This window comes from Heteronotia binoei, chromosome 3, assembly GCF_032191835.1.
Source record: "Heteronotia binoei isolate CCM8104 ecotype False Entrance Well chromosome 3, APGP_CSIRO_Hbin_v1, whole genome shotgun sequence".
Classification (NCBI taxonomy): Eukaryota; Metazoa; Chordata; class Lepidosauria; order Squamata; family Gekkonidae; genus Heteronotia; species Heteronotia binoei.
In genome coordinates, this window is record NC_083225.1 from 167,905,974 (window position 1) to 167,930,993 (window position 25,020).

The 25,020-nt window shown below is 42.7% G+C and overlaps 2 protein-coding genes across 2 annotated transcripts; both read left to right on the forward strand.

The window, feature by feature from the left end:
• Positions 1 to 24,249, forward strand: LOC132568749 (vitelline membrane outer layer protein 1-like). Its single transcript, XM_060234862.1, has 4 exons — positions 1 to 126; positions 19,841 to 20,126; positions 20,701 to 20,804; positions 23,947 to 24,249. Exons 2-4 carry the CDS (start codon positions 19,938 to 19,940, stop codon positions 24,236 to 24,238), a joined length of 585 nt encoding a protein of 194 aa, XP_060090845.1. The 5' UTR covers positions 1 to 126; positions 19,841 to 19,937; the 3' UTR covers positions 24,239 to 24,249.
• Positions 3,465 to 12,193, forward strand: LOC132568750 (vitelline membrane outer layer protein 1-like). Its single transcript, XM_060234863.1, has 3 exons — positions 3,465 to 3,748; positions 4,913 to 5,016; positions 11,712 to 12,193. The coding sequence occupies exons 1-3, from the start codon at positions 3,560 to 3,562 to the stop codon at positions 12,001 to 12,003; spliced, it is 585 nt and encodes a 194-aa protein (XP_060090846.1). The 5' UTR covers positions 3,465 to 3,559; the 3' UTR covers positions 12,004 to 12,193.
• Positions 24,250 to 25,020: the final 771 nt, after the last annotated feature.

A 25,020-nucleotide genomic window follows, 5' to 3' on the forward strand; every position in this document is an offset into this window, starting at 1 on the left:
GGACAGTAGCACAGCAGAACAGAGGCTGTGCTGCTGATGACTGCCAAGCCTGATATCTCCCTGCCTTGCCCTGCCCACACTCACATCTCACTGCTCTGCTGGCTGTTTGACTGGCCTACGGCGTGTGTAAGTAGCACTGTACTGCTTTGCTCTCAGCAGCTTTATGACAGGGGAAGGAAGGGTTGCCACCCAACCAGAATTTTACCTTCTTGGCCAGATGCTGGCCCCGAGTGAGATAAGGTCAGAAGACCCACCCATTCATGCTGTTCATGATTATAAGGGTTACAGCAAGCTGAAAGGGTATGTGTGTGTGTGTGTGGTAGTGGTACAGTTAATCCAGCAGAGGTGTTGTGGATAAAGATGGTTCCAAAGGCTGTTCTCCCCCTTCAGAATGAAGGCAGCATTAGTCTTCCAATGCTGTTTTGGGGAGGAGAAATGGCACTGGAGTGGAGCACAGAATCCCTTGTCCCTCCATGCCATGATGATCCTGACCAGAATCAGGCGTCTGTGGTGCACCATAAAGGAATTCCTGGCTGGGAACTTCCTTTTAAAATGGTACTTAACTCCCAGGGTTAATGTGGGGAGCCTTTCTCATCTAGATAGACTTTTAGTTTGGGTGATATCAAGCTCAGTGTTCTTTACTTGGACTGGCAACAGCTCTTCATGGTCTCAAGTAAATGTCTCACTTTATGCACTGCCTGATCTTTTGACCTGGAGATTCTGGGGACTGAAACTTCTGCCATCGATTTTTGTCCCCTGGTTGCCTTGAGTGAATTTTTTGGAGGAAGGGTGGGATATAAATATGAAGAAGGCATGAATGAACGACAATTTCTATGTTTTCACTGTCTGTCTTATTATGCCGGTTATTTTTAACTATATTCATTGTCACATCTATAACATGAAAAGGGTGGGGAAGAATGGTTGTTATAGACCTAACGGCAGAAGTTAGAATTGCCAAACTTGGTTTCCTGGAATTAGAACTGATCTTGACCACTGAGATTGGTTTACCTGGGGGAAAACCAGCTATTTTAAAGGATTGGCTCTATGGCATTATAACTTGGACTATAGAAGCAGGGTCGGCCCTGGTCAGTATTTCGATGGTCTTCTTTTTCTTCTTTAGCCTTACCTATTCCTCTTTCTCATTTCACTCTTCCAATTTCATCCCATCTTATCCCTTTCAGTTTATTTCCCCCTCCCAGGGCCGGATTAACAATTAGGTTAAGTAGGCACTGTCCTGGAGGCCCTTTAGGGGCCCTGGGCTGGCTCTCCCCCACTTTCCCCCTGCTTGCAGCCCTTTCAGCCTGCACTTGCAGCCAGCAACTGAGTTGCTCTTTACCCAGCTTGCCTAGTGTGGCTGCTGCTGGCATTGTTACCAAGTTTGCCTCTCTCTGTATCTCCCCTGCAGCTTGGTAAAAGGGGCTCTGAGATAATTTGCGAGGGGCCCCCAAGATTTTGACTGCCTAGGGGCCTCTACAGGGTTTTATCTGGCATTGCCCCCTCCCCCAGTATTGCTAACCAAGACTGAGAATTCTCAGCAAAGTTGGAAAGTAAGATCTGTGTTGTTTTAATCTGAAACAAATATGTCCCTACTCTAATTGTATGCATGTCTCAACAAATATTATTCTTGTCTATTTTCACTGTTGAGCAATAATCAAATTGAGTTGGGTGGGCGTATCATCATAGGGAAGAAACAAAATATTGACAGGATCTTTTTTTTTAAAGTCTGTCCTTGATTTTATCCCAAATTTAGAGGTTTATAGTTTTAAATGGCATTTTCTTTTTATAATATAATTGTATTGCCTCATATTTCCTACTACCTGGATTCCTATGAACAAATGCTTAATAAATGTTTCAGTATCAGTAGCAGTATTTGGATGGGGGAACACCGACAAAATCCAGGGTTGCTCTGCAAGTCACTGTGCAGAGGCAGGCAATGGCAAACCACCTCTGAAATTGTCTTGCTTTGAAACCCTATGGAGCTTGATGGCAGATGTATAGATATAGTTCTCAAGTGTGGCGCCCATCTTCAGATACCTAAATCTGCCGATCGGGGCCGCACTTACCCCAAACAGATTTTTCTGCAAACTTGAGTGACCGCCCCCCCCCCCCACAATTTTGCAGAAAAATCTGAAATCTTAAAAAAACACAATGTGGGGGGGGGTAAATCCCCCCCCCCAAGTAAAACAGGTTCAACTTGCTACCTACAGAAGTCACTGGAGGAATTGGGCGCTCACACCTCTGTGTGTGTGTGTTTCTCTCTCTCTCTCTATGTAAAGCACTGGGAATATTTTCTTTCACATTTTTTAAAGTCCTTCTTTCCTCTAAGTGTAGTTCCCTTATCCTCCATTTCATCCTGGTGAGGTAGGATGTGGTGTGTCATGGAGAGAGTCAGTGGCTCGAGATTTGTTTCAAGGTTGAAGCCAAATTTCTCAGTTCCAGCAAACACTACACCACACTGGTTATTGATTTCCCCCTGTCCTGGGATTTTCAAATTGTAGATAACACTGAATCCTTGGGATAGAACAAGATCACTGTCTATGTAAATCAATGAGGCTGGACAGGTGAGTGTACAATTTATTTTTATTTATTTATTTTGGTAAATTTATATTCTGCCCTTTCCCAGGCTGGCTCAGGGAGGATTACATCCAAGTAAAACCAGTCAAATACAATAAAACTAATACAATGCAGTTAAAAACAAAACAACAGAACACAGTAGTATATAACAAAGGTGGGTGGACTCATAGTGCAGGTTGGAGTATAATCAGTGGCCCAGAAATAATAATTCAGATGGTGGATAGCCGATGGTATAAGCAATAAGGAGAATTGGCACTTTTGAGGAATTCATTCTTTCCTTCAACGCATCTTGCCTTTCTGTTCTATTTTTTAAGTGGCTTTAAGATCAAGCCAGGAGATTGGAACTGAACATCTGTGATGGTGTAGGATGCCCAGTGGGAAGTCAATCATTAAGAGTTTTTTGCCAGAGAACAAAACCTTTCTTGTTTAGAAACTGTTTAATCTGAAATGTCAAAGCTGATGCAGAATAATGATGATAGTTCTATGCAAAAGGGGGAAAAGAGAGTCAGATTCAGGTCTCTATTTAATTAAAAAAACTTGCTTTGGTTTCTTTACTAAAAAAATTGAATCCTGTTGTATTAAGACATTCATTCTGGGTTCTGTTCCATTGGTTAGAGTGCCAGACTGGACTGGGAAGACTCAGATTCAAATCCCCGCTCTGCCCTGAAGCTGGTTGGGTAACCTTTGTCTCCTCCTAACCTCCCTGAGTCTTGTCACCTTTTACTTTTGCCTCTTGTCTGTTTTCAACAATTTTCAAGAGTTTCATCAGCTTTTGCCATCTTTTGGCTACAGGAAAAGTCTTTTCACAGTCTTCCTGGATAATATCTCTGGTTTCAACCTCCTAGTTCTTCATGTTCACTTATTAATGCAAATGCATTCTTTTGCAATAGGGACGGTGGCACTAGACCTGAAGAAACCCTGAATTCTTGCGGCTGCTGTTCTTCAACCACATTTCCACCACTCAAGTCAACGAGGACTATGTGAAATGGATCTTTCCTCAAGCACTGTGCTTTTCGTTCTCCTGTCCTGCTGCTGCTGCTGGGTTTCAGCGCACAGACACGCCTTTGATCCTTCTGCTCTTCCAGATATCTCTGTGACAAATGGTGGACACTGGGGCGCCTGGGGAACTGTTGAATATTGTCCAAAGGGTTATGCTATTGGTTTCTCACTGAAGGTGAAACTGGCTTTTCCAAATCCTTTTGTGCTGACTAGCTGTCCTGAACTTTCTGTCCTTCCCTCTTCCTAACCTATGAGCAAAACATCTAGCCATCAGGGTGCCTGTGAAGCAGAAAGCAGTTTCAGGCAGGGCTGCAGCCACCAAGATGTTTATGGGCACCTTATCCCACCTAGAGACATCCAAGTTCTCCTTCCTGGCTTTTCAGGGGCCATTAGGAATAAGCCGTCAGTCCTCATGATGCTCTAGAATTCACCCAAAACTCTAGGCCAGACTAAAGTTTGAGACCAGTGGCACCTTTAAGACCAATACAGTTGTACTGAAAGTATAAGCTTTTGTGTGCAAGCACACTTCTCCAGACAGAGTGAAACAGAATTTGCTTGACTGTTACTATATGGTTCTTCAGGGGTACTGGTTGGGCACTGTGTGAGACAGAACGCTGGATGAGAAAAAACGCTTGCTCTGAACCAGCTGTGCTGTTGGTATGCCTTACCCTTATGTAACTGTGGACAGGGCTCACCCACTAGGCAAACTAGGCGGTTGCCTAGGGCCCCGGGAGGCAGGGGGTGGCAAATTGGCCTCCCCCCCGTGCCCCAGGGAAGTGCTTAGTTTGTCTTCCTCTCTCCCCCTAATGCTGTGGCCACTGCTGCAGCTACCCCCATCACCGCTAGCTCCCTCTGGCCCGCTTCTAGCTCCTTCCAGCCCACCGGCCCTGCCCCCCACGCCATCCGACCCACTGCTGCCACCGAGCTTTGCTTGCTCTCCCACCTGCTTGCCACTGCTGCAAGTAAAACTAAGGGCTGCCGGATCTTTGCAGCCTGCGCCTGCGCATTTTGACTCCTAACAAAACGCTCAGGCAGGGGCTGCAAGGAGCTGGCAGCCCTTAGTTTTACTCATGGTGAGTGGAGTGGGATGGGAGGGAGAGCAAGCAGCATCGAAGGGGGCGCATCGGCGAGCTGGAGGGGGCGGGTTGGAGAGAGATAGCAGCAGCCGCGGTGGAGGGGAGGGAAGAAAGTAAACCAGAAAGGTAGGGAGCGGAGGAAGGGAGGAGGCGGGGCACGGGGGCATCGGCCTAGGGTGCCAGGCACCCACGAGTCGGCCCTGACTGTGGGAACCTTAGAACTTCCCCAGCAGCCCACAGCCTTTTTATCTCTCTTAACTCAGATAGAGCCTTATCAAGGAGGCGACCAAGACAGCGATGATACGGCTCTGAATGGCATCCGTCTGATGTGCTCTGATGGTACATTTATTACATCCAGTGTTTCCAGGTTAGTAGTTCTTTGCACTCTAGTGGTACTATTTAGATGCAAGAGGCTCTGCCCTCTGCGTGTGTCCACTCCCCATGTCCACCCTGTTGTTCCATGGTGTTAGCAGGAATCCAGGGATGGCTTTAGCCATAGGTCAACTGGGGCAGCTGTCCCAGATGGGAAGGGCTGCAACCACCTACAGCAGGGATGTCAAACATGCTGCTCAGGGGCTCAATCAGGTGCCCGGAGGGCTCCTATCAGGCTCCCAAACAACTGGCTGTCATCTGCTTCCTTTTCCCTCTCTCTTGCTTCCTTCCGCATCACAGCTTGCTTTGCCAGGCTTGCTCAATTGCACAGGAGCTACAAAGCCTCTATTTTATCCATTGGCTGTGGCTCCTCCCTTGGGGAGGAATAGCTTGCTTTTTCAGGCTCTCTCAGTTGCACAGCAGAGCTAATGAGCCAAGTATCTCTTCCTTCTATTGGCTGAGGTTCCTTCCCCCTCCTGGTCCCCTGGGGAAGGAAAGAAAGAGCCAGAGCTCCCCTTGTCCATTTCGCTGATCCCATGGGAGAGATACAAAGAGAGCACCTATAAAACCAATGAGAGCTAATGTTTTAAGCATGTTTTATTTTAAGGGTTTTTAAAATCCTTAATTGTGTTTGTCTGTGTGCTTTATAGTTTATATCTCTGCTACCTGGCATTACTTTTTATGACACACATGGCCTGGCCCAACAAGGTCTCATTTATGTCAGATCTGGCCCTCATAACAAATGAGTTTGACACCCCTGACCTCCAGCCTCGTTACCCAGGAAGGGAGAAAGAACAGGAAAAGGCGAGTAGGCTCCTGCTGCCACTCACACATGCCATTCAGGGCTTGGCAGCTGGGTAAGGGGTGGTAAGCAGTAGCATGCCAGTCCCAGCAGCCAACTTGGTGTTTGAAACTTTTCTTCGCCCTTCTTATCTCTTAACTAAGATTTTCCCCCCCTTCTCTTTCATTTCATAAGATGGCCATCTCCCGGGCTTATTCGCCCACTCAAAATAATTTTGCTTAGCATATTTAATTTTTTTCACCATCTCATCTAAATAAAGAACATTCATCTGATGTTGCAAAAATTTAATCTCCATCTTCAAATTCTTAATTGTAGGATCTTTTTTGAGGGCATCTTCTTTGATTTTGAGGTCTTCATATCTCCGTCTCTTTATTTTGTTCTGTCTTGCATTGAATTTAATCGCTATGCCTCTGAAGTAGGCTTTACTAGTATCCCAGATAGTACTAGGGGATGTCTCCTTTTGTGTATTTGTTTCAAAAAAAAATTTCAATTCTTTTTCCATCTCCAAAACAAAATGTTCATTGTTCATTATCTGCGTATTTAACCTCCATCTCAACTTTTTAGGTTCATCTTTCAACACCATTAACAGAGGACTATGATCTGCAAAAGTTCTCGGCAGTATTTGTACTTCTGTAAGATTTTTCATCAGCCCAGTGGTAAGCCAGCACATGTCGATATGCGACCAAGATTCATGTCTGTTCGAATAAAAAGTAAAATCCTTGGCCATGGGATTATGTGTTCTCCACACATCCACCATTGTATATTCTTCTGCCAACATAAAAAAAAAAATTGGCAATAGTTGACCTTTCCTCACTTGTTTGGCTGTTGTTATTGTCAAAAACTGCACTGAAATCCCCTACTATACAAATATTGTCATATTCATACTTTTGTAAAGTTTGCTGTAAAATCTTTAAAAAGGATACTTGATTTTCATTTGGTGCATATATATTCACCACTAATATTTTCTGATCTCCTCTTCGAAATTCTACAAATAAAGATCTTGCATCTTCCACAGCACAGACACACATAGATTTAAATTTTCCATTTATGTATGTAACTACACCCCTCTTTTTTTTGATCCAATGCCATATATACTTTCCCTAATTTTTTACTTTCCAAAAGATGTTTATCTTTTTGCCTAATATGTGTTTCCTGCAGACATACAATGTTCAAATTTACCTTATTTAATTGAAGGGAAATTTTTTCTTCTTTTGGAGGGTAAATTGAGTCCATTGATATTAACTGAAATTAGCTTTGACTTATTTCTTTCCATTATGTTTGAAGGTCTTTATTATCTTCTTTATAGTGTTTCTTCTTCTTCTGCAATCTTGTCTCCATTGATCTACCTGCCACTGTATCTTCTTCAGAATCCTGTTCTAGATCTGTAGAATCTTCTGCAGATTGTCGTCCATCTCCTTTCCCACTTCCTCTCTGAAATTCCTTGTATTCTTTTCCTTACCCTTCCTCCCTTTCATAGTATGTCTTTCCAAAAATTCTTCCAATTTAAATATAGTCAATTTTATATCTCTTTTTTTGAAATGTAAACTGCAAACCCTCTGGCAATAACCATCTATATGGAGCAGACTTTTCTTGTAAAAAAAATGCCAACGGTTTATAGTCTAATCTTCTCTTCCTCACCTGCCATAGAGTTTCCATTAGAATCTTTATATGTTGTTCTTTTATTTTTAGAGGTTGATTCTTAAAAACATTCCAAACTGACTCCTTTACCTGCCTTCTATTGAATTTTACATGAACTTCCCTTGGAAGAGAATGCTTTCTTGTATATGCTGTGTTGACCCTCTGCACATAATCTATTTCTTTTTCTATATCTAGGGGCTCCAATTCCATTGCTGGTGCTAATGCTTCACTTAACATCGATGTTAAATCCTCTTGTTTCTGTTCTGGAATGTTTTGCAATCTCAAGATATGTGTTGCCTGTTCCAGCTCCAATTTGACTAGCCTATCTTTTTCTGATTTTTGAGTTGTCTCGATGACCTCCAACCTTTGATTTATTAACTTCATTTTAGAATCAAAAGATTTTACACACTGAGTCAAACCCAAAATTTCTTCTTTTGTTTCTGTAGCCCATCCAATTTTAGGTTCAACCCTCAAATCTGTTCCATTAAATTAGCCTGTACCTGATTCAGTGCTGTCATAAAATAAGTTTGCATATTGCTTTACAACTCTTTAATATTATCTCGAGACACTGTGGCCTCCACTGATTTTGGAGCCCCAGGTGAGGGTATTGTTTTGACTGACTTACTCATTTTTAGTGAATTTAAACCGATATCCTTCTGGCACTCTTTAGTTGTTTGCCTAGCCCTTGCTATACCACTTTCCTTTTAATATTTATTAGGGGGGGGGGTAATTACCTATTACCTCTTTCACACATAATAACTAATATCTTCCCTCTTCCCTCCTCTTAATCAATTTCCTTCTAAACCCACAAGTAGTTGATTAGTTACAAATAAACAGTTGAATATTATTAATTAAATAAACAATTAATTGAAAATTAGAAATTATCTCCCAACATAATTCATAACTAATTCTTCGGTCCATTAATTCATTCAGTCTCTTCACAACTAGTTCAGTCTCTTCAGAGTTAATTCATTCTTTTTAAAAAAATACTTCAAAGCTAATTCAGTCTCTTTAAAACTTGTTCATAGCAAATTATCTAGTCCATAAATTTCATTCAGTCTCTTCAACCTTCAGTATTCTTGATATTGCTTAAAGTCTTACCCTGGGCAATCAGATCCTAGTTTGTTTATAAGTTTTTATAACTGAGTTTATATTTCTTTTATACTGTTCCAATTTAATATCCTTCAAGACCTTGGCACCCTCCTCACATACATACAACCACACCTTCTCTTTTTGTCACCTCCCTTACCACACCGTTCTCTCAGCCACACCTCACTCTCTCACACATTCACTCTTACTCTAATTTACTCAGACCATACACACACAGACTGTCTCTCATTAGAACTCCAGTATTAGTCTTCCTGGTCTTCTCTCTTCTTCTGTCCCACTGTTCTTCTCCCCGACTGCACTCTGCCAGAATATAACTGTTCAAATGTTAATAAATCTACAGCCAGAGTTCTTTTTGATGTTAAATAATGTCCTGTTCCACTCCCAGCCAATCCACTCAAGAAACTTAGTCAGCTAAATGTAGTCCATTCAAAGAATTTAAACCGCTCTGTCACACCGAACCTTTCATCTTTCATCTAGATCCATCACTGTCTCTTTTTCTGTCACTCCATCTTCACTCACTCCATCCCCGTCTCCACACACACCCACCATTTATTATTTTTCCTCCTCTGTCCTTGAACCTTTCCATGCCTTTGCCTCTTCACATTACACCAAACCAACCTTGTGCAGCAAGCTGTTTTGGGGAAAATATTCCTCCTTCGTTGTTAAATTCTGACCACTGTTCTCCTTCTCTCCGGCAATCACGTCTGAGCTGCCAAAATGGCGTCAGCAGCAACCCGGGAAAAAGAAACAGGAGCCCAAGCTGTGGCTTATGCCCTAATTTGAACTTCTCCAAGTGCCCCCTGCCTCAAGAACCCCCCAACTGGGGTTCTACTGGGTCTTCATGTTGACAGTAACATGTGCCAGCCCCCGGCAGCAGGAGCCAACCCTCCAGGTGCAGTACTTCTGGGACCCCTTTGAGGACTGTTGTCCAGGGCCTCCGATTCACTAAGATGATCCCCTTGGGGAATCACTTTCCTTCCTTTGCCTGGATTTGGGTTCTGGGAGTAGTTAGTCCTCAACATCAGCCGCTCATTTGGATGACTACAGAGCAAGATCTAAAGGTGGCTTAGGCTTCATTAGATCTTCCAAAGCCATTGGAACTTGTTATCAGAACTGACCAAGCTATAGAAGGTCTGCTTCTGGTTCCATTCTCTCATCCATTCTCTTTAACATTTATATGAGGCCACTGAGCAAGATCTCCCAGAGCATCAGCATTGTGCCTCATTGCAATGTAGATGGCGCACAGCTCTATTTTTATCCATTAGCCCTCTATTCCAGTGGTTTCCAATGCGGTAGTTGCAGACACCAAGGCACCTGCTGACCCTTTTCCTGGTACCTATCAAGTGTTTTCAGAACATGAGTGGGGCCAGATAGCTCTCCTGCTCAGCATTGGAAAGTTCTGATTGGCCACTAGAGTACTGAGTGGTTGTGCAGGTTAAAATGATGTTTGGGCAGCAGCTGCCCTCACAGTATTGGTTTTAGAAGAGAAGAGATTGGATTTATACCCCATCGTTCCCCTCCCCAAAACACACACCCTGTGAAGTAGGGGCTGAGATACCTCTGACAGAAACTGCTCTTGAGAGAGCAACTCTGATGGAATTATGACTGACCCAAGGTCACTCCAGCAGCTGCATGTGCAGGAATGGGGAATCAAACCCAGTTCTCTCAGATTACAGTCAGTGCTCTTAACCACTACACCAAACTGGCTCTTTTTATTCACTCCTCTTTCCCAGTGTATTTTTTTTTTAGAAGAAGAAGATATTAGATTTATACCCCACCCTTCACTCTGAATCTCAGAATCTAAGAGTGGCTCACAATCTCTTTTACCTTCCTCCCTCACAACAAACACTCTGTGAGGTATGTGGGGCTGAGAGAGCTCTCCCAGAAACTGCCCTTTCAAGGACAGTTCTGCAAAAGCTATGGCTGAGCGCCATTCCAGCAGCTGCAAGTGGAGGAGTGGGGAATCAAACCTGTTTCTCTCAGATAAAAGTCCACACACTTAACCACTACATCAAAGTACTCCACTTCCATCCTGCATATGTGTTTCCTCAATGTGTGTGCGGTTGCTACACCTCCTCTAGAGTCCATTTTATGGTTGGCTCCGCTTCCCTTGGTGGCCATTTTGTGGTTGGGCCCACTATACTGTGTCAGAATTCCAAAAGCACCCACAGACTCAAAAAGGTTGGAGGACTCCTGCTCTATTTTATCCATTAATCTAAGCCTCCAGATATGTCTGTCTTAGCTGTGAACTAGTGTTTTGAATCTGTAGTCTGGTGGCTAAGGCAAAACAAGCTGAAGTGAAATAAGTGAAAGCAGGCAAGATGGGCAGGTGGTCAGATATCTTAGAGGGATTGGTTCCACGTGTGGTTGTGGAACTGCCATTTGCCTACCTTAAAACAACTATGGTTTGTTTCTCAGTTCAATTCAAGCTGCTTGCTATGACTTTTAAATCTCCTCACAACCTAGGACCCACATATATAAAGGTGCTCTTCTGATATGTCCCTGCGAACTAACTCCCATCCCATAGGGACAGGTTCTGGCTGATGCCCAGGTTGCTATGCTGGTGAGTGTCCCACCATTTCGGATAGGAAGCCAGGCATCAACCAGAGCCTGTCTCTGTGGGCGGGGCTCCCTGAGGAGTTGAGGGAGTGGGTGCCATCTTGAGAAATGTTTAGTAGGTGCTGAAAGATCATTTTAGTTGCCACAGCTTTTAATAGGGTATAGACCACAGGGATCTTTTAGTGGGGAGGGAAATATTTGAGATTTTTCTAAAAATCTCAGTGTTCTAAATTGTCATTTGTAAACCCCCTTGAGCCATGAAGAAAGGTGGGATATAAATATTTAAATCAATCAATAAAACATCAACTTTTAATAAATAAAGATTGAGTTACATCTGGTGAGTTTTCGGTCCTGCAAGAGGAAGAATTCACCCCATTTCCCCATTTTATTGCAGCCCTCAGTGCCATGTGGCATGTTATTGGGGAAATTCCTTTGACTTCTGGCATTGGCTTTTCAGAGACTGCACCAGACTGCTGTGGGAATATCCGCAAATGGGCCTCTTGACAGATCCATCCCGTTGCCAGCCTAGCTGCAGAAAAATGTCTGTTTCTGAAGTTAATTCCTTTGTTTTTCTTCAACAGATGGGGTACTTGGTCTGGGCGCTACTACTGCCCTTTAAAAGGTAAACTGAAGACCTTCTCTCTGAGTGTGGAGGCACCCCAAGGGATTGGTGATGATACCGCAGCCAACAACATCAAGTTTTTGTGTGAAGGTGGTCATGTGCTGATCGGCAACTCACATAGCTGGGGTAGTTTTGGCAAATGGAGTGATACCTGCAGCAGTGGAATCTGCGGGCTACAGACAAGAGTTGAGGAAGAGCAAGGGCATTGGGATGACACGGCACTTAATGATGTGGTATTCCACTGCTGTTAATGGAAACAGAGCACTTCTTCCCTGTTTAACAACGGTCCTGCCTGTTAGTGTCATTGTGGCTTTGCTAGTTCCCACCTTGATCCAGTTCAAGGTGGAAAGTGGAACACTTCTGTAGAACATCCCCTGTCAAAGCTTATTGTGAAACACATTGGGATCCACAAGAGAAATAAATTTTGTTTTCTGAACCTGATCTCTTTTGTCTTTTCAACTTACTGGTACTGCTTCCACTTTTCCTGATTGCCTTCTGTTTGCTAGACAGAAATGTTATTCCCAGTTAAATCATAACTTTTAAACAGTAAATTTCAGGGTGGGGTTTTGAGCAGGAATGCAATTCCGACTGGCTTGGCATCAGGGAGTGTGGCCTATTATGGAAATGAGTTCCTGATGGGCTTTTTCTAAAAAAAAAAAAGCCCTGGTGAATCGTGTGTATCTTTCTAAATTCTACATTTTAAAATTTGAATTTGTAATCTCTGGGTGAGAGAAGGAACCAAGGGCAAGAAAAAGAGGAGAAATAGTGTGTAGGGCTAGATTAACAGAGATGGGGTGAGTCCACTGAGTTGTGTTCTTTAGTCCTGTAGGCATCTAATGCTTGGATTGCCAGTCCCCAGGTGGGAAGGAGAGAAGCTAAGTCTCTGTGTATACTGTCTAGATATTACTAATAAGATTTCTTAATTAAACACAGACAATAGAAATAGAAATATCTTAGATACCTATTATTAAATCACAAAGTGCATTCATATGATAATACCAACAGACCAGTACTTTTTAAAGGAAAACAACAGTCAGTTCTCATACAGTTCACAATTCAACAGGTAAGACCAGTTCGTTTTCTTTTCAGGTTAACTGTTCACTTCTCCCACTTTATGTAGATATTAAGACGGACTTCAGGACACAGAAAAATATGCTCCAGTCTGAAAGAGGGTTCTTCAATGTGCAATAACTCTCAAGTCAAGAGATTGTGGAACTTCTTGTGAAATGGATGAATAATGTACATCCCAATGTAAAATTTTCCTGTGATTTGATTTGGACAGCATAGTATTTTTAGACATAGTGGTATTTAGGAACTCCAATAACAGGCTGGCAGTCAGAAGCCATAGAAAACCTACAAATAGGGGGGTTCCTCTTCGTTTTCAATCATGCCACCCAGTACATTTGCATAAAAGTCTTCCATACAGCCAAATGATCAGGGCTAGGAGAAATCCCACAAACTGGGTTGATTTTTGTAAAGAGAAAGATTGATTGCTAACACAGTTTGAAGAAAGGGGCTACCCCAAGACAGTGTTAAATCAAGCTGAAAGGAGAACTGTGTCATGTCAGAGACATGATTTATTTAAAAAACAACAGAAAAATCAGAAGGAAGAGACTTTAACATATGCATTTCAATTTCCTCCGCTAGCTCACTCAATACAGAATATAGTAAAGAAATTTTGGTTTGTTATAAAGGACATTCCAGGCTGCCAGAAACCCCCAAGAAAGGGTTTTAGGAGATCAAGAAACATCAAAGATTTTTTTTTTAATTAGAACAGATCTGGCAGTAAACAATTCAGACAAGGAAGGGAAGGGGGAACATTATTCATGCGGCAGTTGTTCCGCATGTTCAGTTTGCTTGCAAATTAAGGAATAGGACCCGAACTCAGGGTATAAAATTGTTCTGAAAGATATTACAACCTGTGCAACTAAAATGCATTTACATAATTTTATGCCCATGTTCAAATATTTATGTGGGAAGCACAACATGCTTGATACATACATGTTGGAACATAAATTGTGCATAAAAATTATGTGGCTGAGACTCCGCTTGCGAAGCATTTTTGGATGTACCAGCATGACTTGGACTCTCTAAAATTCTTTGAAGTCTCAATTTACTTCCAGACTTTATACTAAATGTGATGTAACAAAATGGCTGTACCAGGAGGAAATGTGGTGGATCTTTAAACTTAGATCTTTAGTGCCATCAGGACTGAATAGTGAATGGGATCTTTCCTGTTTTCTGTAATTGTGTAACTGTGGAACATTGCTACGATCATACAATAGGGAAATATTGTTAGAATTACAAGTTACATGGAGAACTTCTGCTGTGGCATATACCTTTAAGGAGTACTATTAGGGAGGCTGTTCATTCTAACATGTTGCAAGACCTGTTAATCAGTCACTTGGTTGTGTGTGAAAGCTGGAATCTTGCCACGTTCTGGATCAGTGTTTGAAGGTTTATTCATACAGGTTGCTGTAGGGTGAATTATTTATATAAATTGTTCTTGCAATATGTTAGTTTTATGTTTTCTTCCACACAGCTAGTTAAAGCTGAAGATGAAGCGAGGGAGAATAAAGTACTACCTAATCATTGCATTGTGCTGCTGTGTGAAGAGCACTTTTTGGGAATATTGAATATCATCAGGATTCCTCAGGAGCAACTTGGAACCGAGGATTCTAAAGGAACTGAAGAACCATCATGAAACAAACATTAATTTGTAACTGAAGACGCTAAAATTTGGGACCTTAGATATTTATTCTTCTTCAGTGTTCTGTTGTCAGGATATGTTTATAAAGTGTTTAGTATGAGAGTGTTGAAATAATCACTATTTATTCTATTTGTAATTTGTTTCCAAATTGTATTATTGTGGAGGCTGAATATCATGGAAACCTAGGGTTTTCTTCCTGTCACTCTCTGCTGTGATTCTCTTATTGGTTTCACAAATCCCCAGGTCCGGGCAGGAGATCCCCCACTTTGGAGGCCTTTCCCCCACTTCAGAAAGCAGGGTGGGAGGATGGAAATGTCTGCTGGGCACTCCATTATCCCCTATGAAGATCGATTCCCATAGGGTATGATGGAGAATTGATCTGTGTGTATCTGGGCTGCTGAGGGCTGTTTTTTGAGACAGAGGCACCAGACTTGCAGCATAGCATCCAATAATCCTTCTCAAAGGACCACCCAAGTTTCAAAAAGATTGGACCAGGCAGTCCAATTCCATGAGCCCCCAAAGAGGGTGCTCCTATCCTTCATTATTTCCAATGGATGGAAGGCATGTAAAAGTTGTGAGGTCCCTTTAAATGTTGTGGCCAGAACTCCCTTTGGAGTTCAATCATGCTTGTGGCAACCTTGCTCCTGGTTCCATCCCCAATGTCTCCTGGCTCCATCCCTAAAGTCTTCTGGCTCCACCTCCAAACTCCCCGGATATTTATTGAATTGGATCTAGCAACTCTATTTAGTGCTGTCATGGTAGGTCTTGAGACACAGTCAAATCCCATTGCTGGCAGTGCCAGATTAAACCCTGTGGAGGCCCCTAGGCAGTCAGAATCTCAGGGGACCCCATAACAAATGATCTCAGTGTCGCAGCACCTACCCTGCCCCCCATGCCCCCCGCTACAGCCTGCAGGCACCTTCTCAAAAGTTTCTTTGAAAAAACTGCGAGGGAGAGGCAGAGAGAGGCAGACTTGGTGATGATGCCAGAAGCAGCCGCACCAGGCAAGATGGGCAAAAAGCAGCTCAGTTGCCATGCAGGCTGAGAAGGCTGCACACAAGGGGAAAGCTGGGGCGGGGGGGGGGGGGGAGGAGAAAGAGAAGCCAGCCTGGGGCACCTAAAGGCATGGGGACCCATAGGCCAGTGCCTACTTGGCCCTGATTGCTGGTATTTTTCTCCAGTGTGGGGGTGGGAATGGGAGGGTTTGGGGAGGGGAGGGGCCTCATTATGGTACAATGCCATAGAGTCCACCCTTCAAGGCAGCTGTTTTCTCCAGGGGTATAAAATAACAACAGCTTCCAGTGTATTAACAATGGTAAGAATAATAGCTTCACCGAAATGGTACCCTAGAGTTTTTACCATGAATCCTAGAGCATCCCTGGCATGACAATGTCACTTCCAGGTGATGTCATCATGCAGGGCACATCACATGTGCGAGAGGAGACCCTAGAAACAGTGGAAGAATTTGGAACCCTAGTTGTTGTGTTGCCAGGTCGGGGTTGGAGAATACCTGGAGAATTTAGGGACAGATACAAGAGAGGGCAGAGTTTGGGGAGGGGAGGAGCCTCAGCACGGTTCAATGCCTTCAAAGCAGCCATTTTTTCCAAGGGAGCTGATCTCTGTCCACCAGAGATTACTTCATTTATTTATAACAAGGAAGTAAATTGAACCAGCCATGAAGAGTAATGGAAGTGGGTTATAGATGTTGTCCACTGTCCACAATCAGCTTTTGGCACCTGAATATGAAAATCCTCCCTTTGCCAACCCTATGCCAACTACCAAATGAATTGCAAGAGGATACTATATTGGGGTTGGATTTGATGACCCTGGAGGATACTATATTGGGGTTGGATTTGATGACCCTTCCAACTCTAGGATTCTGTGACTTACCCAGGCTCGGCTATTTGGTACTGTTCAACAGCACTCACTCAATGAAAGTAAGGATGCGGTCACACTACAGGACTGGCCACAGCTTTAATTTCTCCAGAAGTATCAGTTCCAGAAAAACGCCATCAGACTGATCACAGACTGCCACTGCGCAGTCACCATAGAGAGGGTGAGCAGGCAGCTGTTTTTTCTTCTTTTTTTAAAAAAAGTCTGCTTTGTGTATGCATGTGAGGGAGTGGCCAAGGGTTGGCTTGGGAGGGGGACCACTATAATTTTTCCCTCAGTCACCTTCCCTCAGCCCCTCAGGCGTTGGGTGAATATGCAGTTGTGTGCACATCAGTAACTGCGGGAAGGGGGGGGGGACTGTGGGCAGGGAGCAGAAGTTAGACGGAAGAAACATCATAGAAAATATTTTGTCATTTATTGATTGATATAAATAGACCACATATCACCAATCCAAACCCCAAGTCTTCAGGTGTTTTCCTACCCTAAGTTTGCACTCTTTCACTTTAAGTACTCCCCCACGTTTCTTATCCAATACCTTTGATTTTGGGAGGCACTTAGGTTAGTTGTGATGGGAAGGGTGGGACAGTAGCACAGCAGAACAGAGCCTCTGCTGCTGGTGACTGCCAAGCCTGATATCTCCTTGCCCTGCCCTCACTGGCCTACGGCGTGTGTAAGTAGCACTGTACTGCTTTGCTCTCGGCAGCTTTATGACAGGGGAAGGAAGGGTTGCCACCCGACCAGAATTTTACCTTCTTGGCCAGATGCTGGCCCCGAGTGAGATAAGGCCAGAAGACCCACCCATTCATGCTATTCTTGATTATAAGGGTTGCAGCAAACAGAAAGGGTGTGTATGTGTGGTAATGGTACAGTTAATCCAGCAGAGGTGTTGTGGCGAAAGATGGTTCCAAAGGTTATTCTCCCCCTTTGGAATGAAGACAGCATTGGTCTTCCAATTCTGTTTCGGGGAGGAGAAATGGCACTAGAGCAGAATGCAGAATTCCTTCTCCCTCCATGCCATGGTGATCCTGACCAGAATCAGGCATCTTTGGTGCACCATAAAGATGTTCCTGGCTGGGAACTCCCTTTTAAAATGGCAGTTAACTCCCGGGGTTAATATGGGGACGCCTTTCACACCAAATAGGCCTTTGGTTTGGGTGATATCAAGCTCAGTGTTGTTTACTTGGACCGGCAACAGCTCTTCAGGGTCTCAAATAAATGTCTTTCACCTCATGCAGTACTTGATTGGTTAACCTGGAGATTCTGGGGACTGAACCTATTGCCATCAGTCTTTGTCCCCTGGTTTCCATGCCCGAATTCCTTGGAGGAAGGGTGGGATAAAATGTAAAGAAGGCATGAATGAACAACAATGTCTATGTTTTCACTGTCTGTCTTTTTATGCTGGTTATGTTTAACTATGTTCATTGTCACGTCTATAACACGAAAAAGGTGGAGAAGAATGGTTGTTATAGACCTAATGGCAGAAATTAGAGTTGCCAAACTTGATTTCCTAGAATTACAACTGATCTTGACCACTGAGATTGGTTTCCCTGGGGAAAAAACAGCTGTTTTAAAGGATGGACTCTATGGCATTAGAACTTAAAGGATGGACTGTAGAAGCAGGGTCGGCCCTGGTCAATATTTGGATGGTCTTCTTTTTCTTCTTTAGCCTTAAATGTTCCAATTCCATCCCATCTTATCCCTTTCAGTTTATTTACCCCTCTCCCAGTATTGCTACTAACTGAGGCTAAGAATTCTCAGCAAAGTTGAAATGTAAGATCTGTGTTATTTTAATTTGAAACAAATATGTCCCTACTCTACTTGTATGCATGTCTAAACGAATATTATTCTTTCCTTGTCTATTTTCACTGTTGGGCAATAATCAAATTGAATTGGATAGGCGTATTGGCATAGGGAAGAAACAAAATATTGACAGGATTTTTTTTTTTAAACAAGACTGTCCTTGAATTTATCCCAAATGTAGATGTTTATAGTTTTAAATGGCATTTTCTTTTTATAATATAATTGTATTGCCCCCTAATTCCTACTACCTGGATTCCTATGAACAAATGCTTAATAAATGTATCGGTATTTGGATGGGGGATCACCAACAAAATCCAGGCTTGCTCTGCAAGTCACTGTGCAGAGGCAGGCAATGGCAAACCACCTCTGAACTTCTCTTGGTTTGAAAACCCTATGGAGCTGCTATGTTGGCAGCAACTTGATGGCAAATGTATAGATATAGTTCTCAAGCATGGCACCCATCTTCAGATACCTAAATCTGCCGATCAGGGCTGCACTGATCCAAAACAGATTTTTCTGCAAACTTGGGTGACCCCCCCCTCCCTCCTCAATTTTGCAAAAAAATCTGAAATCCTAAAAAAAAAACAAAAAACATTGGGGAGGTTAATTCCCACCCTCGCAAGTAAAACAGGTTAAACTTCATACCTACAGGGGTCACTGGAGGAACTGTGAGTCCACACTTGTCTGTGTGTGTTTGTTTCTGTTTGTGTGCGTGTAAAACACTGGGAATATTTTATTTCACATTTTTTAAAGTCCTTCCTTCCTCTGAGTGTAGTTTGCTTCTCCTCCATTTCATTCTGGTGAGATAGGATATGCTGTGTGTGTCATGGAGAGAGTCAGTGCCTCGAGATTAGTTTCAAGGTTGAAGCCAAGTCTTCCAGTGCTAGGAAACACTATGCCACACTGGTTATTGATTTCTCCCTGCCCTAGGATTTTCAAACTGTAGATAACACTGAATCCTTGGGATAGAACAGGATCAATGTCTATGTAAATCAATGGGGCTGGACAGGTGAGTGTACAGTTGGCACTTTTAAGGAAACCGTTCTTTCCTTCAATGCATCTTGTCTTTCTGTTCTATTTTTGAAGAGCCTTTCAGATCAAGACAAGAGATTGGAACTGAACATCTGTGATGGTGTGGGATGCCCAGTAGGAGGCCAATCATTAAGAGTCTTTGGCTGGAGAACAAAACCTTTCTTGTTTAGAAAACTGTTTAATCTGAAATGTCAGAGCTATTGTAGAATAATGATAATAGCAGTATGCAAAAGGGAGGAAAGAGAGAGATTCAGGTCTCCTTATTTAATTAAAAAACCCTTGCTTTGGTTCCTTTAGTAAAAAAAAAAATGAATCCAGTTGTATTAAGACGTTCATTCTGTGTTCTGTTCCATTGGTTAGAGTGTCAGACTGGGCTGGGGAGACTCAGATTCAAATCTCCGCTCTGCCCTGAAGCTGGTTGGATAACCTTTGTCTCCTCTTAACCTTCCTGAGTCTTGTCACTTTTTACTTTTGCCTCTTGTTTGTTTTCAACAATTTCAAGAGTTTCATCAATCAACCACAGAGGCTTTTGATGTCTTTTGGCTACAGGAATAGTCTTTTGAACAGTATTCCTTGATAATATCTCTGGTTTCAACCCCTAGTTCTTCATGTTCACTTGAACTTTTTAAAGCAAATGCATTCTTTTGCAATAGGGATGGTGGCACTAGACCTGAGAAGAAACCCTGAATTCTTGCGGCTGCTGTTCTTCAACCACATTTCCACCACTCAAGTCACCAAGGACTATGTGAAATGGGTCTTTCCACAAGCACTGTGCTTTTCATTCTCCTGTCCTGCTGCTGCTGCTGGGTTAGAAAATACAAACATGTCTTTGATCCTTCTTCTGATCCAGAGATCTATGTGACAAATGGTGGACAAATGGGCTACTGGGGACCTGATGAATATTGTCTAAACGGACATGCTATTGGTTTCTCACTGAAGGTGAAACTGGCTTTTCTAAATCCTCTTTTGCTGACTAGGTGTCCTGAAGTTTCTCTCCTTCCCTCTTCCTAACGTATGAGCAAAACATCTAGCCATTAGGGTGCCTGTGAAGCAGAAAACAGTTCCAGGCAGAGCTGCAACCACTGAGATGTCTATAGGGACCTTATCCCACCTAGAAACATTCAAGATCTCCTTTCTGGCTTTTCAGGGACCATCAGAAATAAGCCCTCTAGTCCTCATGACACTCTAGGATTCACCCAAAACTCTAGGTCAGACTAAAGTTTGAGTCCAGTGGCAGCTTTAAGACCAATATAGTTGTATTGAAGGTATAAGCTTTTGTGTGCAAGCACACTTCCTCAGATAGAGTGAAACAGAATTTCTTTGACCATAGAATTTCCTTGACTATATGGTCCTCCAGGGGAACTGGTTGGGCACTGTATGAGACAGGATGCCGGATGAGAAAAACCACTTGCTCTGATCCAGTTGTGCTCTTGGTATGCCTTACCCTTATGTAACTGTGGGAACCTTAAAACTTCACCAGCAGCCCACGGCCTCTTTATCTCTCCTACCTCAGATAGAGCCTTATCAAGGAGGCGACCATAACAGCGATGATACGGCTTTGAATGGCATCCGTCTGATATGCTCTGATGGTACATTTATTACATCCAGTGTTTCCAGGTGAGTAGTTCTTTGCACTCTAGTGGTACTATTTAGATGCAAGAGGCTCTGCCCCCTGTGTCTGTCCACTCCCTATGTCCACCATGTTGTTCCACCATGTTGTTTGCAGGGATCCAGGGATGACTTTTTCCAAAGGTCAACTGGAACAGCAGTCCCAAGTTGGGAATAGTCCCAACCACCTACTGCAGGGGTGTGAAAAATGCAGCCCAGGGGCCCAATCAGGCTCCCAAACAACTGGCTGTCATCTGCTTCCTTCTTCCTCTCTTGCTTCCTTCTGTATCACTGCTTGCTTTGCCAGGCTTGCTGAATTGCACAGGAGCTACAGAAAAAAACCTCTATTTTCTCCATTGGCTGCAGCTCCTCCCTTGGGGAGGAAGGGTAGCTTGCTTTGCCAGGCTCCCTCAATTGTGCAAACACAACAAAAAGTGCAAGCTAGTGACCAATTTACTAAGAAATATATAGAAACCCGTCCAAATGTCCAAAACATATACATTCAAGTCCCAAAGTAATGTGGTGACAAGCCAATCGATTAAGTACTTGTTTCTTTCCAGTCTTCATCAGACTTGGGACCACTAACAAAATAAAATATTATACAAAAATATCAGAAGGACATTCAGACACCACCAACCCTCTTCCAGTGAAAAAATATCATACTTACATATTGATTCAATTATATACATTCTTTACATAATTTTTTAAAAAGGGGGTGCAGAGCGTCTCCAGCAGCGATTTCACATCGGCTACAGCTCAGTATGAGGCTTCTTGTGCACCCTAATGGTGCAACTAACATGTTTTAAAAGGCAAACATCTCATTTACAGCTGCCATTACACAAACCTCTTAAAGGTAAAGTAACATATTTCTAATGCAACATGCTAAATGACACAAACACCACAAACTATATCCACAGAAGATACAACATACAAAATATTCCATACAAAGAATGTCAAATCACATAACTTATACAAAAATGTGTTATCACACAGCCAAATTATGCACAGCACTCATAATATTATAAAGAAGACCATTCATAAAAAACATGTCAAATCATTGGTCATATTCAGTCCATATGGAGAAATGCAATTCAGCTGGTGTATCCAGTATGCCTCTTTTTGCAGCAGGATCTTGTGTACGTCTTCATTTCTATCTGTTTGTTCATATTTGTATAAGGTGAAAAAACAAAAATCTTCACAGTCATGATTCTTTTGCATAAAATGGCTGACCATAGGAGCTTCAATCACATGGCTCCTAAGTCTGCTCCTGTGTTCCAGAATACGTACTCTAAGGGCTCGAGTAGTGCTGCCAACATACCTTAGGCCACACCCATAAGTGATCAAATACACAACACAGCGGGTAGCACTTGTAGAGTAATGATTTAGAACAAATGGTCTAGTCTTTTCAGCAAAATAATACTCTTTGACATTCATAGATAAATGACAAATTGCACACCTTTTACAAGCAAAGTGCCCTTTAAGAGTATGCTTGACAGATTGGTATTCTCTAGATCTTACCAATTTATCCCTAATGGAATAAGTGCGACGCAATCTTATTTGCGGTGGCATTTCACAACCGGATCCAATATCACTTACAATGTGCCAGTGCTTCCTTACCACATTACAAATTCTGCTAGAAAGTCTGCTAAATTCTAGTCCCCATTGTAATCTAGTATTTCTCATGCTGGAATTCTCTTTTAGTAACTGTATTCTATCTAGATTAGAAGCCCTTTTTCTAGCCATCCTAACATCTTTTTCTGGATAGCCTCTACCAACAAAATGAGATGCCAATTTATCACTATCCTTTATCACTGTCAAGTACCATAGTTGTTTTAAGGTAGGCTAATGGCAGCTCCATCACTACAAGTGGAACCAATCCCTCTAAGACAGGGGTGTCAAACTCATTTGTTATGAGGGGCAGATCCGACATAAATGAGACCTTGTTGGGCCAGGCCATGTGTGTTATAAAATGTACCAGGTAGCAGAGATATAAACTTTATAAAACACACAGACAAACACAATTAAGGATTTTAGAAACCCTTAAAATAAAAAAAAAAACATGCTTAAAACATTAGCATTCATTGATTTTAAAGATGCTTTCTTTGTATCTCTTCCATGGGATCAGGGAACTGGGCAAGGGAAGCTCTGGCTTTTTCTTTCCTTCCCCCGGAGGCCAGGAGGGGAAGGAGCCTCAGCCAATAAAAGGAAGAGAAGCTTGACTCAGTAGCTCTGCTGCACAATTGAGGGATAAAATACAATCCAAGAGAGGTCACTATAATGGATAACACAACAAAAAATGCAAGCTAGTGACCAATTTATTAAGAAATATATAGAAAGCAGTTCAAATGTCCAAAACATATACATTCAAGTCCCAAAGTAGTGTGGTGACAAGTCAATCGATTAAGTACTTGTTTCTTTCCAGTCTTCATCAGACCTGGGACCACTAACAAAATAAAATATTATGCAAAAATATCAGAAGGACATTCAGACACCACCAACCCCCTTCCAGTGAAAAAATATACGTACATATTGATTCAATTATATAGATTCTCTACATAATTTTTTAAAAAGGGGGCGCAGAGTGTCTCCAGCAGCAATTTCACATCGGCTACAGCTCAGTATGAGGCTTCTTGTGCACGTCTTCATTTCTATCTGTTGTGTGTCCTCCCACTTCGGATAGGAAGCCGGGCATCAACAGAGCCTGTCCCTGTAGACTGGGCTCCCTGAGGAGTTGAGAGGGTGGGTGCCATCTTGAGAAGTGTTTAGTAGGTGCTGAAAGATCATTTTAGTTGCCACAGCTTTTAATAGGGTATAGACCACAAGGATCTTTTAGTGGGGAGGGAGATATTTGGGATTTTTCTAAAAATCTCAGTGTTTTAAATTGTCATTTGTAAACCACCTTGAGTCATGAAGAAAGGTAGAGTATAACTATTTAAATCAATCAATAAAAGTATCAGCATATTTTTGGGGAACTTCCTTTGACTTCTGGCATTGGCTTTTCAGAGACTTCACCAAACTGCTGTGGGAATCAGCAGGCAGGAAAAAGATCATCTCCCCAAGTGGGCCTCTTGACAGATCCATCCCATTGCCAGCCCAGCTGCAGAAAAAGATGTCTGTTTCTTAAGTTAATTCCTTTGTTTTTCTTCAGCAGGTGGGGTACTTGGTCTGGGCAATACTATTGCCCTTCAGGTGGTAGATTGGTGTCCTTCGCTTTGAGGGTGGAGCTACCCCAAGGGTTTGGGGATGACACGGCAGCCAACAACATCAAGTTTCAGTGTGATGATGGTCAGGTGCTGATCGGCAACTCACATACCTGGGGTGTTTTTGGAGAATGGAGTGACAGCTGCAACAGTGGAATATGTGGGCTACAGACAAGGGTGGAGGCAGAGCAAGGGCCCAGTGACGACACAGCACTTAATGATGTGATATTCTACTGCTGTTAATGGAAACAGAGCACTTCCCTATTTAACAACATTCCTGCCTGTGTCACTTTGGGTTTGCTAGTTCCCACCTTGATCCAGTTCAAAGTGGGAAGTGGAACACTTCTGTAGAACACCCCCTGACAAAGGTTACTGCAAAACACATTGGGATCCACAAGAGAGAAATAAATTTTGTTTTCTGCACCTGCTCTCCTTTTTCTTCTCCACTTACTGGTATGCCTCCAGTTTTCCTGATTGTAGTGACAGAAATCTTATTCCCAGTAAACTTGTACATTCTAAACACCGAGTTGCAGTGTTGTTTTTTTTGAGCAGTAATGCATAGGAATCCAGTTCTGGCTGGCTTGGATGTCGGGGTGTGGCCTAATATGCAAACGAGCTCCTTCGGGGCTTTATCTAAAAAAAAAAAAAGCGCTGGCAAATTGTGTGTAACTTTCTAAATTTTACATTTTAAAATTTGAATTTGTAGTCTCTGGGTGAAAGAAAAAACCTAGAGCAAGAAAAAGAGGAGAATAATTGTGTAGGGGAGATGGGGAGAGTCCACTGATTCGTGTTCTTTAGTCCTGCAGGCATCTAATGCTGTCATGGTAGGTCTTGAGACACAGTCAAACCCCATTGCTGGCATTTTTCTCTTGTGTATGAAATAAACTGTTAGAAGAGCAGACTTCTGCCCCAGGGCCCAACTTTGCTGTACATTGTTAGGTACAGTGTGTATTCTTTGTAAGTCACTTCGGGTCTCTCCAGGGAGAAAACCTCTATTTCAAATACCATAATGAGAAAGTAAAATT

Excerpts from the sequence above, each read along its gene's own strand:
- LOC132568749 (XM_060234862.1), top strand. The coding sequence starts at position 19,938 with ATGGGTCTTTCCACAAGCACTGTGCTTTTCATTCTCCTGTCCTGCTGC. Across the intron at positions 20,127-20,700 it reads CTATTGGTTTCTCACTGAAG|ATAGAGCCTTATCAAGGAGG; the intron begins GTGAAACTGGCT and ends CTCCTACCTCAG. Across the intron at positions 20,805-23,946 it reads ATTACATCCAGTGTTTCCAG|GTGGGGTACTTGGTCTGGGC; the intron begins GTGAGTAGTTCT and ends TTTCTTCAGCAG.
- LOC132568750 (XM_060234863.1), top strand. The coding sequence starts at position 3,560 with ATGGATCTTTCCTCAAGCACTGTGCTTTTCGTTCTCCTGTCCTGCTGC. Across the intron at positions 3,749-4,912 it reads CTATTGGTTTCTCACTGAAG|ATAGAGCCTTATCAAGGAGG; the intron begins GTGAAACTGGCT and ends CTCTTAACTCAG. Across the intron at positions 5,017-11,711 it reads ATTACATCCAGTGTTTCCAG|ATGGGGTACTTGGTCTGGGC; the intron begins GTTAGTAGTTCT and ends TTTCTTCAACAG.